The following is a 15,145-nucleotide window of genomic DNA, read 5'->3' as shown; positions in this document are numbered from 1 at the left end:
GTTTAAAAACGAAAGTCTCATTCTACAGGAAGTTGTGGTGTGATAATTGAGTTACCATGGTCCAACCTTTATATTAACTTAAGTTTATAAAAAAGAAAAATATTATTTTGAAGTAAGTATTTATATATATTTATCATAAGGTAAAGTCCTACAAATGTATTGTAACTATTTGAAAAAAAAAATTAATCAACTATTATTATTGTTTACTGGCAGTTGGCACCACTCGAACTTCTGAAACCACCCCAATACAAACTGCACGAGACTAAATTGTATGCGAGCTTGGAATTTCTAGCTGAAAATTTTTTACATGTGGCAACTAGAATTAATAAAAATAACACATTGTGAACAGTTTAAGACGATTCAAAAAATGTTTTTTGGAGTACTTTTTTGGTTCAATAGATATTTTATCAGTTTTTGTAATTTTTTTTGAATTTCCAGTATTTTTTTCCAAAAAATCGAGTTAATTTGTTTGTTTAAAGTTGTTAAATTACAAAATGTATGTTTATAGAATAAAATAATACAAAAACAATTTTGTTTTTGTTTTAATTAAATGAATTTATAACTATAAATAAGTTTTCGTACAGCACTTTAATTTAGCATCTTTTTTTTTCGACTATTATTCATTTTTCGTTTTATCATTGCGTTCTTTTCAAGTAAAGTTTTTGACTTGAATTGATTCAATTGTTTTAAAACTAATAGAACACCTAAAGTATAAGAATTTTTCCTAAAAGTCAACTTTTTCCACAACATTGCATTAATTAAATTTACTTGTTTCTGTAGCACTTTATAAACTAGACATGATAAAAATAATTAAATGGTAAAATTTTTGCTATATTTTTCAATCTACCGCAACTTTAGAGAAAATTAATAACAATTAGGTAATTAAGAAAATGATGATAGAAACTTTACATGTCAAAAGATCTGATTAACCAATTGTTTTTAATTTTTAGTAATTGTTTCAACGCATTGTTTAGGTAAATTTTTGCTTTAGTGTTTTAATCCAAAATTGTTGTGTATAAGCTATACACTATTTAAAACAATGATGGAATAGAAGACTTAAAAAAAGTAAACTCAAACAATTAGTCTAGACAACAAAAAACAAGTTAAACAATAGTTATACAAATCTTATGACTCGTCATATATGTTTTATAAATCTTTTAATTAGGTAACTGTTTTTAACTTTCTGTATGGCTGTGTTTTTATTTACTTTTAGTTTTCTTTAACAAAATATGTTAGTTTTTTAAGTAAAGGTATTTTATTATAAATTTGGTCAAAAGAAAAAGGTTTAGTTTACTTTTGCTACAAAAGTTGTTTACATGTGTTACTTAACTTTTTATTAAATTATAAAAGTGCATATATAACAAAGTTCTCATAATCCTCAAGCTTTTATAGTAATATTATTGTCAAGGACTTATTTAGGCTTATATGATTTATTAGATTATTCTTAATTAATAATTGTACCTAGTTGGTATGCAAAATTATTTTGTTAAAATAACAAAAAGTTTTTTACATTTTCCTCTATAACAATCAAAATTGATTTTATTTTAAGATTTAATAGTATCTTATCAAAATAAAACCTTACCAAACTTAGTTTTGTTAAAAGTTACTTTTAGATTAAGACATTGTTAACGTGTAACTTTTTTTAGATTTTTTATTGATGCTTTTGTAGTACAGATGTTAGATTAAGGTTGTATGTTATAATTAAACTATTAAATGTTTTTAAACTAACGCTAAGGTGGTTGTCATCAGGAAAAAAAAATATTACTGTTCAAAACTATTTAATTTCATATTGATTTTCTATTTCCATGTACAAATTATTAGTTTGACCATATTCTTATTAGAAACATTATTTTCAAAAAAAAAATCTAATATTCTTTTACTGAGAAAAGCTTTGGCTATCAGGAGGTAGCAAAAAAATAAATTTTTAACTTTGTGGTAGAGGGACAGTTCTTTCTAATTTGCTTCAAATGGGAATTTATGAAAATGAGTTTGGGAAACCTTAGTTTATACAGTATTTTAACGTGTTTGCTTTTTTTTTTAATTATTAAGTAATTATTTTAGTTATAATATTTACACAGAGATTTGCATATTGAATCAAAATATTTTTGTTTGACCAAAAAATAATGAATTTGCACATTTTGTTGTCCCTTCTGGTCATCACAGCCACCTTAGCGAACCCAATAAGTAGTAGGCAGGATGAAATTTCCGGGAGTGACGAGATAATCTGGCTTCCAGGCCTCAATGGTATGCCCTCATTTCACATGTATTCTGGTTATTTGGACAGCGGTAATGGAGATCAACTGTTTTACTGGTACCTATGTTTCAAATTAGAATATTACATTTTTGAATTCATTAAGTGATTAAACGGAATTTGGCTTAAATGTATTAAAATTAGTATGTAATTTTTGTACCAGTTGGCTAAAATATCAAATAAGAGGAAAATGAGTAACTGTTTTAAGTTGAGTAAAACAATAGATAGGAAAATAAAAGGGACACTGCCTATTAGTTTTTCTAGTAATCTACTAGTCGTTTAAATTAACAAACATAGAAAAACTTAGAGAAGTTGTTTTAACAATGTCTGTAGTAACAATATTACGTCACAAAGGTTAAACGAAGCGGAAAGCGGAAGTGACGATCGACTTATTTTGTGGCTGAACGGCGGCCCCGGATGTAGCTCCTTGTACGGACTCATGAATGAAAATGGACCGTTTAACGTTTGTGTTAATTTTAATTTATTTTTAGTATACTTTTAATAAATACTTCTCATGTACATTTTAAGCTAAATTTCTTGTTTTTTATATAGATATTGAACGTTTAAGTTATTCGTTTTATTTTATTTTATTCTATTTTAAATCACTTATCTAACAATAAATACATACATATCATATACCACAGGTATTCTTGTGCTAAAACTTTATTTCAACTAACGGCGTTTCACTGCTCTCAAATAAATTTAAGAACAGATCTACGAAGTCTATAAAATATTAACACACATTAGAAAAAAAGCAGAAAAAGCACGTATAATTATGTATAGTGTTTATGTAGGTAGTAACTATAAATGAACTTTATGGTTTAAAAACAAAGTTTGGGATAAAAACATAAAATTATAAAATTGTATACAAAAATTACAAATTTAATAAAAGTAGGCACTAACCTCAAAAAGCTCTAAGAATAGGCAAGTTTTTAAAAATGATAATTAAATTGAGTTGTGCAGAAATGTTACGTCATAATAAATTTAACAAATTGGTCAATAATTTATACAGCTTAAAAACATGAAGTATTAAATTTGCAAGTGTATGTGATTGTAATGTGAGTGTTGTGAAATAAATTAGTACATAAGTAGACAGAGTTATTTAAAGTAGAATCGTCGGTTATGGGGACAAATATTCGATAAATCTTGCCGCTTATTCAAAAGTAGGTCTTTATCTTCTGCTGCAATTACTGCTCTTTCTGTATTGCAAGTTGGGAAAATTCTACTTACTCCGTTGGATGCATGTTTGATCTTTGAAACATTACTCCACTCCATGTTTTGGCCTTTTACCGTACCTGTGAAAAAAGCTCCAGACATAATCCGATAAACGCGTGCTTTGTTTTTTATTTATATTTTTAAAAGTATGTTTATGGTTAGCATATTTATCCTTGAAACTACCTGCTGTACTTCCGATATAAATTTTATCTTGGCCCTTACTTTCAACTTTAACTTTATAAATTACATTTTTAATTAAACAATTACCTATTAATAGGCAATTATCTTTGTTTAATTTACGGCAATTACATGTTTTAGGCATATTACTTAACTTATTATTATTAGGGTTAGTTGGTTTTGAATATTTATTTATAGTTTTATTGTTAAGCGTTTTGTTTATACTTTTAGCGCTTTTATAACTTACTTGTTCTAAGTTTTCTTTTATCATTTTAGAAATACTTCTAGTTATACGTTGATTATTATAATCTACACTATTATTAGTACTATTGATATGGATATTTTCATTATCATTAATATTAAAGTTATCATTATAGCTTATATCTTTAATGTTTAAAGTTTTAATATGTTTTACATTATTGTTACCATATTTAAAATTTTTACTATTAGGATTATCATTATTATTACTGTTATTATTACTATTATTAAAATTATTATTTTTATTATTACTGTTATTATTAATATGATAAGTATAATTAGAAATATTGTACATATCTACGTTATTATTAACTTTATTACTAGAATTATTATTTGTATTAGCTTTGATATGTCTATTTTTAAAGTTTAAAATTACTGTTTTGTTGTGCGATTGTACTAAAGTTTTAATATTACTCATGCAACTATAAGAAATTTTAACTGTCTTTCTATTAAAAAATAATATAACCGAATATTTGTCCCCATAACCGACGATTCTACTTTAAATAACTCTGTCTACTTATGTACTAATTTGTTTCACAACACTCACATTACAATCACATACACTTGCAAGTTTAATACTTCATGTTTTTAAGCTGTATAAATTATTGACCAATTTATTAAATTTATTATGACGTAACATTTCTGCATAACTCAATATAATTTTCATTTTAAAAAACTTGCCTATTCTTAGAGCTTTTTGAGGTTAGTGCTTACTTTTATTAAATTTGTATTTTTTGTAGACAATTTTATAACTTTATGTTTTTATCCCAAACTTTGTTTTTAAACCATTAAGTTCATTTAAAGTTACTACCTACATAAACACTATACATAATTATACATGTTTTTTTTTCTAATGTGTGTTAATATTTTATAGACTCCGTAGATCTGTTCTTAAATTTATTTGAGAGCAGTGAAACGCCGTTAGTTGAAAAAAAGTTTTAGCACAAGAACATCTGTGGTATATATTCCGATAAGCTTAGCTTATCAGGATCTCCAGGATTTAACGCCTTTTAACGTTACATCTTACTTATCATATAATAATTATTAATTTATCCAATAACATATTTAATAATTTAAGTCCTATAAACTTATACAGTACAATTCACAAACGAAATCATTGGAACCAAATAAACACAGTTGGAACCGACTGGGTGCCACTTTGTATTTGGATTCCCCCGTTGGTACTGGTTTCTCATACACCAATGGAAACACATCAGCAGAAGAACTTAATGACGAGAGGGTTATGATTTTGTGTATATTTGTAGAACTGTCAAGCTAAGTATTTTAGAAGTAAAACAATAGCTTTATTTTTTTAGTTTAATGTTAAAAGTTTATTTTATGTTTTTCTTGATTTTTTGCTTACTTGATTGGTCTAAAGATATTAAGTAACCTACAGTAGCTGTAATATGATTTATTTTATTTTAAAATAAAAAACGGTTAAAATACAAAAATATTTGACTTGATTATTAAAAAAAGCTGACCATTTAAAACTTAATATTAATTTATAATTTGATAATTTACCTAACAGACAGCGAAATCTACACTGAAAGCTTTAAAGCACTTTTTCACGCTTTACCCGAGATTTCAAAATGCCGAATTGTTTTTGAGCGGAGAGAGTTATGCCGGTATTTACCTGCCCGTGTTGGCTGCAGAAATTTTGAAAGAAAACGGAACTATTGCAAACAATCTAAAGGTATGACTTTTTAAATACTTTTAAATTGTTTGAATTTATTTTTAAAAATAGTTGTTAAAGAAATTATATAGTAATTGTATTTATTTTTCTCTTTTTGTCTAACTTAAAACATAACAAATATAAAATACATATGGATATCATTAGAAAGCTTGAAGTTTCACACTTTTAACTAAAACAGTTAAACTATTAATTTATAACAACATTTTTACATAACAAACAAAATATTATTTTATCCAGGGTCTTCTTCTAGGAAACCCATATTTGGGTGAGAAATTTGTGGCAGATTCGCAGGTGGACTATTTTTACGGCCATGGTTTTATTGGAAGGCCGCTTTACGAAAAACTGAAAAGTTGCAAATCAGGAGAAAAACCACGCGGTTGTAGAAGAGCAGTAAGTTATATATGTAATTTGTAAAATAGAGTTTAACAAGGTTTGATCACCAGACCACAAGCTTGTTGATTATAAAACGGAGTTAGACCTAATTGATAAAATCAGTTTTCACTGAGCCCGCTGAAAGGGCATTTAAATAATTATATTAAACTGTAAAGTTGATTAAAAAACCTAATGGATGTTTGTTTTTTTTATGTGTAATTTGTTTACCACGTAATGTATTTTTGAACCTTGTTTTAAACATAAACAGCTAAAGATTGTAACTACATCAGGATTTCTTAATTTTTTTTGTAAGGCCGTCTTTATTAATATGTCTCAAAAAATTACAGTATGACATTTTTTTAATCTTCATCATGAACTCCTAAAAATATAGTGTAGGTTTCATATTTTTCCCGTGATATATAGTGCAAATTTCATAACTACCTTTAAATACCTCTATAACCTTTTTTAATATTCTCATCGACTTTAGAATATGTTGTGAAAGTTTTAAACTACGGCCTTATGACTCCTATACTAGTCACGCCCTTCATTACCACATTGCAGCTTGAAGCTTGGGCAATCTAACCATTCATTAAGAAATTCAAAGATACGTGAGACGAGGATACGATTTTTTTTTTGTGAATTTTCTCTTTGAAATAAATTATAAAAATATATTTAATTATGTTGTTATACAAATTTCCATATAGTAGTTTCATGCAGATTTTTACCACAATCTTCACCTATAAAATAAGGTAAATAAATTATATGTATTTATTATTTCTTGTCTTTAAATATAAATTTCAAGCTAGTTCAATAAAAGTTGGACTGGTTGATAAAATTTTATCCTAGCAAATATAAAAACAATAAATTAGGATTTTTTGACTAAAACCTTTTTTTCTTGGTTAACTCTATAGACTGTTAGATAGTTTTATGTACACTTTAGATTCATTTTAGGTATTATTTTATCGTTTGCTGAAATGTTGTATTGTATGTGTATTTTTCTAAATTAAGTATCTTAATAATACTTCAGTGATATTATATATTAATCTTTTAACTAATAGTTAGCGTCAGTTTGCTTTCTTATACATACTTATATTTTATACAGGAAAACATGTTAAACTTAGTGTCAAGGGATCAATCCCTTTCTATTTATAATTTTGCACAAGACAGTCCATGTAAGGTAGAATTTAAACGACCTGAAACGGTTTGTTTTATTAGTTGTTTGTTCAATTAACTTGTTTAATTAATTTTATCTATTTAAAATAGTTATTAGTATATCTTTGTTATGTTTATTATTTTGCAAAACTTAGATAAACAAATTATTTATTTAGTACATTAAATACCAACCACATATAGTATATAAAAACACAATGCTTTAGTTTTAAATTTGTATAAAAATAAAGTATACTATATTTTAAAATCAGAAGGAACTGTTTTAATTTTTTTTGAAAAACAAAACAAATGTATTTTAAAATAAAAAATGGTTATGTAAACTTTAGCTAGATGTTGACTCTAATTCCACTTCCGACTATTTTTACGAAAACCTTGATTATACTGGCAACAATGACTATGAAGATTTAGAATTGGATATGTCGTTTGCTACAATTGAAAAGCTTCTTGAAGATTTATATGATGAAAAACTAGTAAGATATATTAAGTAAATATTCTTGACAGAAAGATATATTTAACTTTTTATAAAAAATATTAATCAGTAAGATGTATTTATTATGGGAACGAGTCAAACATGCACGAAAAGACTTATTTGCATGAAGAAACTTATACACAAAAGGGATACTTTTGCACGAGGGTCACTTTTCCACATGAGAGGTAACTTTTACACGATGACATTTTTGCACGACAGTGAAATAAAATAATAATTTAACGAAAAACAAAAGTTAGCGGCTGAGAGTAAGGGGTTTGGTGGTAACAGTGATAATAAGAAAAAAATTAAACAAGTAAATAAAGATTATTAAAAAAAAAACAGAAAAAACAAAAAAAAATTTTTTTTTTAATTTTAAAAGGTAAAAAAATAAGGTACCGACCAAGGAAGGTAGACAGTTAAATATGGTTAGGAGTAACAGTGATAGTAAAAACAAACAGAGATAATTAAAAACCACAAAAACTAAAACTCAAAAAAGTATATATATAAATACTTTCACCCCGTACAAATATGACTTTGTGAAAAAGTGACCCTTTGTGAAAATGTCCTTTCGTGCAAAATAATCCCTTCGTGCATATTTGACACTAAAAATTGAATATATCTTCTTCAGCACCAATTTCTGTTAATTGATAAGCTTATTAACTTAGATGTTATAATCAATTAAAAAAAAACTTTCTTTAAAATAGATCTTTTATTTAATAAATTTATTTCAAGCATTTCTAACTATCTTAAACTGCCAGTAAAAGTATTTTTAACTGACTAAATAAACTATAAACAAGTAAAATGTATTTAATTAAAATAAAAGTATTTTTCAAACTAATTTGTGTTACTTCCAAAAGCATACAATCATAAATGCTTCTAAAGGTTTGTTTATTTCAACACTGAACTCTACTTTATATAGGCACTAACCATTGACAACCTTAACAATGGAATGGTACCTGAAGCAAATTATTTGGAGATATTAGAGAGAATAGGTAAATCAAATAAAACAGCAATAGATATCAAATATTATGTGAAGCAATTCATCAACATAAGCTCCGTAAGTACCTTGGTTTTAACAAAAACTGTTTGGGTTACATTAATTTTTTGTTTTGAGTTATAATACGTATTTACTTTGTAAAAAAATATTAACTTGAATGAGTACCTTAGACATATATTCTTTTTAATTATATGTATTTTCTCAGTATCATTTATGAAAGTTATTATACTCACCAGTACAAATGCGCTGTAAAAACTGAAATTTTTTTTAAGCTTTTGTTTATTGTAATTTTTAATACTTCCTAATGAGTTTTGGCTTACTTTTTATCGAAAGACTAGTTTGACCATAAAATTACTAGTGTCTATAACAAAAATATTCAAATACAATAAAAACTCATCCCTTTTTAGTTTAAAATATATTTATTTTTATTTATTTATTACAAGTTTTTAACATTCTACATCAGCGGTTTTTAACCTGGGGTAAATTTACCCGTCGGAATAATTTATCTTGTTTTAGAGGTTAAATTTTCTTTCTAATAGTTATGTAATTTAATTTTCATTAGTTGTCTTTTTAATTTATAAGTTAGTATTTAAATGAATATTTTTTAAGTTAAAAAGAGTCTTTAAATTTAATATTCTTGTTTTTAATAAGCTTAAAGTTCAAAAAGTCTAGTTTTTTCCTTAAAATTAAACATTATTTTGTATATTGGGGTTAAATTTAATGAACATCTTCCAAAAAGGGGTAATTAAAAAAAAGATATAGAACCACTGCTCTAAATATTGTTTTATGCAATGTTTGTTAAAATAGTTTTACTAAAAATTATCTAATATAAAACAGGAAGTTTCAAACTGTCGTTTGGAAAATATTAAGTATAGTGATTATTTTCAACGTGAAGACGTTAAAAAAGCAATTCACGCTGAAGATATCAAATACGAAGAATGCAGGTTTATGAGAAAAAAAATTAAAGCAATTTTTTTAATGAGACTTTATATTTCATAAAAATATTTTTTAAGCATATATAGTAAAAAACCTTGATCAGTACTTTACTAATATGTTGTTTACAAAAAGTTTTAAAGCGAAAGTCAAACTGTTTAGCTAAATTTATAAAACTGTAAAAATTTTCTTCTAAGTATCATACTTTACTTTACACAAACAGAAATCATATCCTTAAAAAGTATAATCAAACAACCTCAGACGTTTTAGATGAAATAAAGACAATCAATAAAGCTGTTAGTTTAAAAAATAATATTAAAGGTAAAATATAAAAAAGATACTTAATTGTTTGTTATCACTATCTTGAAAATGTTTGTTATATGATTCTTAAAATAGTTGAGTTTTATTAATAAGTTTTTGTAAAATTAAAATAGCTAAAATTCTGAAAGAAACTGAAAAACCTCAATAACATATATATATATATATTTTGTTTAATTTAGGGAGTTGCTGTTCTTCTTTACTTTGGTGATCTAGATTTAGTTTGTCCATTTTTTTCCGGAGAAAGTTTTATATCAACCACAGGAATAAAAGTTAGTTCTATTTGCATTTATTATAAAAAATTAGGCAATTAACAACTCTAACCTAGTTCAAAAGCAAAAAATATCAAATTGTTTTTATCTGGGTTTAAAATTTTTTTGTCATAAAATTGTTAAAGGCATTATTGTTAAATTTAGGTTTTTATATTGTTTTATCAAGTTATTCAAGTTCATTTGGTCGCTTAAAATTTAAAAAAATCTTTCCTAAGTTCTTTTTATGATTTGTACGTTTGTTAATTATTAATTACAAGTTTGTGTGCTAAAATTAAATAAATTGTGTCATAAGAAAAAAATTTTTGTACCAAAAGCTTTTTTTATTGTATTATTTTATAAACTATCAGTTAAAATAGGGGTAGTTCTCTTAGCTGTGCTATAAATTTCCATACTGTCCTATTACCGTAAAGTTATTGATGTTTTTTTTAAACGACTTGTGCAGAGAACAAAGGGCAGGTCTCCATGGTATGTGAAAAAAGAATCTTATCAGTACGTAGCTGGGTTTCTTGAAAAATTTGACAATCTTTGGTTTGCAACTGTGAAGGTATAAAAACTCAATAAATTGAAAGGCTAATAACATTTTTATAATGTTTTTTTAAGTAGGTTATAAAAAAGTTATCAAATAAAGCTTTTAAATTTTGATTGTATAGGTTAATATTTTTTAAACTTTACAGGGCGCAGGTCACATGGCCCCAGCGGACAAACCTTTTGAAACATTCACACTTGTGAGGAGGTTTATGTCAAAACAATGGTAGTAAAAGAATATCGGAAAACAACACTTGTCAATTTTTATACTTAAAATTACTGATTATTTAATTATTTAGTTTTTGCAATACAATACTTTTTTTATAAACTCAAACTTTTTTTTGTTATTGTCAATTTATATACTTTTTTTATTCAACGAAAAAAGGTTTAAAACAAATCAAAAAGATGAAAACGTATTTTTTAAGTTTTTAAATGTTTTAATTGTTTTTATTCTAAAACAACATCTGCTGCACATTAAATTTCATGCTACAAACTTTCTAAGAAACTTTTCGATTAAATCTCAACTTAAACCATGTGTGTTTATCGTGCAGTGTAAACTAAACACAAAGAGTATAAAAGGAAACTTAATTCGAGTTTTAATGATTAGAGTACATAATTACATATATTTACTAAAACTTAAAAAGATAAACATTTTTAGTATTTTACAGTTAACCAACTTATAGTAAGAATTTTATTTTGAATAAGTAATAAAAAGTTTAAGGGAATCATAAGTTAGCTTTAGCAGTTAAACAAGTGAAAATATGTTTAAACTTGTTTTTGTTATTATGACATCAATGTACAAACAACTAAATAAAAGTTATTCTACTTAAGTGATAGAGTTCTATGGGTAAACGTCCTTGACATGACATTAAAAGATTCCGTGGTGTACGACTTGACTACTAAAAGGTTTTTATTCACCAGGTTCTAGGAACAAATATTTTGAGCTTTTTTTGTCTTTTAATAAAAATAATAAGCAATAGTACTTTTAAATTAACTACTTTATTTTATACTTTATAATTTACATTACAACTAAAACAATTTTGTATTTCAATAAGAACTTTACTTTTCGCAAAAGTTCACACCTTAGGGGATAGGGATTTTGATACAAAATTAAAGCCATTAACATATAGAGATAAATAAAAGATGAAAACCTAAATTTAACTGTCAAAAATAAATAAATCAACTTGGATAAAACTTATAACAAATTTTATCAGCTAATACTTATCTTTTATACTTTACTTATCATAGTTTTACTGTTAACTTCACATCTATCAATGAACTACTTTACTTTGAAATAACTGTGGAAAAGTGTTATCAAAAATAAACAAATTTTACTTTAGTGTTTTGAAATAAAACCGGTCACTTGCCTTTGAAACTTAGTAAATATATCTTCGTTTAGTTATAAAAGTTTGTTTAATTTACATTTCAATAATCGGAACAAATTTTAAGATGTTTAAAAATACTTTTATAGTTCAAAATGTTTTACAAAACAAGTATTGTACGATCATTTGTAACATATGTAAAAACTAAAATCCTGTTTTAATTAACGTTGAAGTTTAAAGTATAAATATAAAAAGTTTATTGCACGTGTGATAGTTATCATTTTAGTTAAAACAAATAATTCTATTTTTTAATTTCTAATGAATTATATTACATAAATCTTTTATAGTTTTTTAAAAGTAGTTTTAAAAGGTTTAAAAATAGTATAAACGTTTTGTTAAAGAGTTTGATGTTACGCTTTAAGTGTTGTTATGAAAAAAGTTTTTATATTTTCTTACATTTTGTATTCAAAAAGATTTTCTAGAGAAATAAAAATCTACTTGGAAATTTTAAAATTAAATCTTTCGCTATTTATATAATTATTTAATTTTTTTAAATTAGTTAATTAGTGAGATAACTAGTTGTTAAAACTATAAAAATTAAAACTTATCATTATTTTAGTTTTAGTTGCCTGAACAACCAAAATTAATAAAACTTTTTTATGATTGTTTTAAGGTTGAGTATGTTAAAAGTTTTAATATGCAGCTTTTTTGTTTAAAAATTCTAATAAAAACTTGTTTACTTAAATCAGTGGTTTATTAGCAAACAGTTTCGTAAAGCCAATATACTAAAGCAGTTTTAACAGAAGTTTGAAATTTTTACTTTGGTATTTATTACTTTTCTGTTTCCAGGTCCGAAAATCTTTTTTTTTTGTTTTCTATTTTGTTTTGTATTATTCGTTTCAAGTCCTAGTCATTTTTAAGTTAGTTTCTATTGAAAAACTTAAAAATAGAACCAAGCAAATATTTTTTAGTCTGACTTGCTAACTAAACTTTGAAAATTCTAAAAGATATTTTGGGATTGAGATGATTAGAAAAAATTGATTATAGGTACAATTTACAGGAGATTTTAAAAATAAAATAGATGTTGAATTAAAAGGTGAAACAAATTTATATTTTTTTCTTGGAACCAACTGGATCATTGAAGAAATTTCGTGAAGAAAACAAAACAGAAATGCTCCTGCCCGAAAAGAACTAAATACTTTCTTATTTGACCCGCCAACTAATAACTTTAAAGTATAACTTTTATTTACATTTTTTTTAAGTTTTTTATTATTATTTAATTCAAGTTTAAACTGATGTCTTCTTACATGTTATTATATAATTTTTATAGGTTTTATTCAACTGATAGTCTCGTTTGACTAGTTTAAAGCGAGTGAAACATTGTTTTCATAATAAAATTTAAAATTTTGAATTGATCATTCTCCTTTTAATTAAGTTGAGAACTTTGACTATTATCTTTTAAGTAAAAAGTACACAGTTTTACTGTCTTAACAATTAGATACAATGTTAAAACTCTACTTTTATGTTAGAGTTTAGTTTTATAGAAACAGACATAACAAATGCCGTTAACATAATAATTTTTTCTTAACAAATTGTTTCTGCGTAGTAAAATAGCATCTATGCACACTACAGTGCACTCTGTAGAGCAGCTACATAGATTTTTGACACTTTTGTGTATAGATGCAGACTTTCCATTGTGTCCGTATAACTCATCAACTGAAAGTTTTTTCTTACACAAGGTCGTAAAACCATACTTTTTGGTCGTTTTTTTTTGTTGCTAAAAATTTTACTAACTTTTTGAAGACTTTTATAGGTATATAATTACTATTTGGCTAAAAAGTTTTTTCAAGTTTAACGTCAATTTAATAACGTTAAAACGTCAATTTAATAAAAAAAATTACAAAAATAAACTAGACCTTTAAAAGTCTTTAAACAAAACTTTATTATTGAAAAATAAATAGAAAGCTTCCGAATTAGAAGTATTGAGAACATAAAAAAAATCTTAACTGTTTTGTAAGTATAGCTATTTTATTATCAAAGAACCTCTTTAGAACCTTTTATAACATTTTAAACTGTCACAATTTAAATATATTATTTTAAGCCTCACAAGCATTGTTACTACAACTTATAAACTTTGATAATTTATTTTTCAAAATGTTTTATATGCGGGTATTTTATGGGATTTCCCTTTTAGCCGTTATGCTATAAAAATTAAATTTTGGATTAAGAGAGGCTTATGCTAAGCCATAAGCTTTTGTGAAAAAGACCTGATTTTAAGAAAAAATTTCTGCGTTTAAGCTACATTTGGAATCTATGACAATGTTACACAACTTTCAACATAACTGTAAATTTTGTTTAATTTTGTTGTCTTTTTTCTGTCCTAGACAAGACGTTAAACTGTATTTATGGTGTGTGACTCGATAACCAAAAGGTTTTTTAACCAGGTCTTTAGACCAAACGTTTTAAAAACTTTATTTTTATCGTTCAATAAACAACAATATTAAAATGTAGAAGTTCAAATTACTAAGTATTCTATTTTATGAATTGCGACTCGGGAAATTTTACTTGCCTCATAAGTTCAAATTGTTTTTTACTTAAGGATATCTTTCTGCTGTAACTTTTTAATTGATTTCCTACTCAAATATTTTCAATTATTAAATTTACATGATAAGTGTTATTTTTAGCACTTACCAGTCAATTTATAATTAAGGTAAATAAAGTTTAAGAAATAATTTAGATGCTTTAGATAACATATTTAAACTAAAGAATGTATGTATTAAAGTTAGAATAAATGCATTTTAAACAGACTTATAATTTTGCCGATAAAAGAGTATAAAAATTGTTTTATAAATTAATTTGTTTTAGTTTTTAAAACTAGAAACCATTTACCTTTGTAAAAGAGTATATAATAAATAGGTAATATGGTTTTGGGAGAAAGAAATTGCATGTGTCTAAGTTAAATCTACAACTTATATTCGTTTCACAACAAAAAAACTTTGTTATAACAACTAATTTACTTACATTTTTTATTTTAGAAAGCCTTAAAACCGTTTTAATCGTTTTTTAAACTAATAAAATCTAAATTAAAAAAAAAGTTTTATTTGAAAAATAAATAAAAATAAAACATTTTAATTTAAAATAAAACTTTTGTCAAGTTTCTATATGCTTTTATT

The 15,145-nt window shown here is 24.9% G+C and overlaps 1 protein-coding gene across 1 annotated transcript; it reads left to right on the top strand.

Moving 5' to 3' along the window:
- Nucleotides 1–2,123: 2,123 nt before the first annotated feature.
- Nucleotides 2,124–10,880, top strand: LOC145841175 (lysosomal protective protein-like). Its single transcript, XM_082948546.1, has 11 exons — nt 2,124–2,311; nt 2,606–2,714; nt 4,998–5,141; nt 5,430–5,594; nt 5,832–5,984; nt 7,463–7,606; nt 8,525–8,662; nt 9,440–9,546; nt 9,759–9,831; nt 10,568–10,669; nt 10,800–10,880. The coding sequence occupies exons 1-11, from the start codon at nt 2,124–2,126 to the stop codon at nt 10,878–10,880; spliced, it is 1,404 nt and encodes a 467-aa protein (XP_082804672.1).
- Nucleotides 10,881–15,145: the final 4,265 nt, after the last annotated feature.

This window comes from Thalia democratica, chromosome 7 (genome assembly GCF_965202585.1).
Source record: "Thalia democratica chromosome 7, ktThaDemo2.hap1.1, whole genome shotgun sequence".
Classification (NCBI taxonomy): Eukaryota; Metazoa; Chordata; class Thaliacea; order Salpida; family Salpidae; genus Thalia; species Thalia democratica.
The sequence above is the reverse complement of the archived record's forward strand: the minus strand, read 5'-3'. Positions and strand labels throughout refer to the sequence as shown.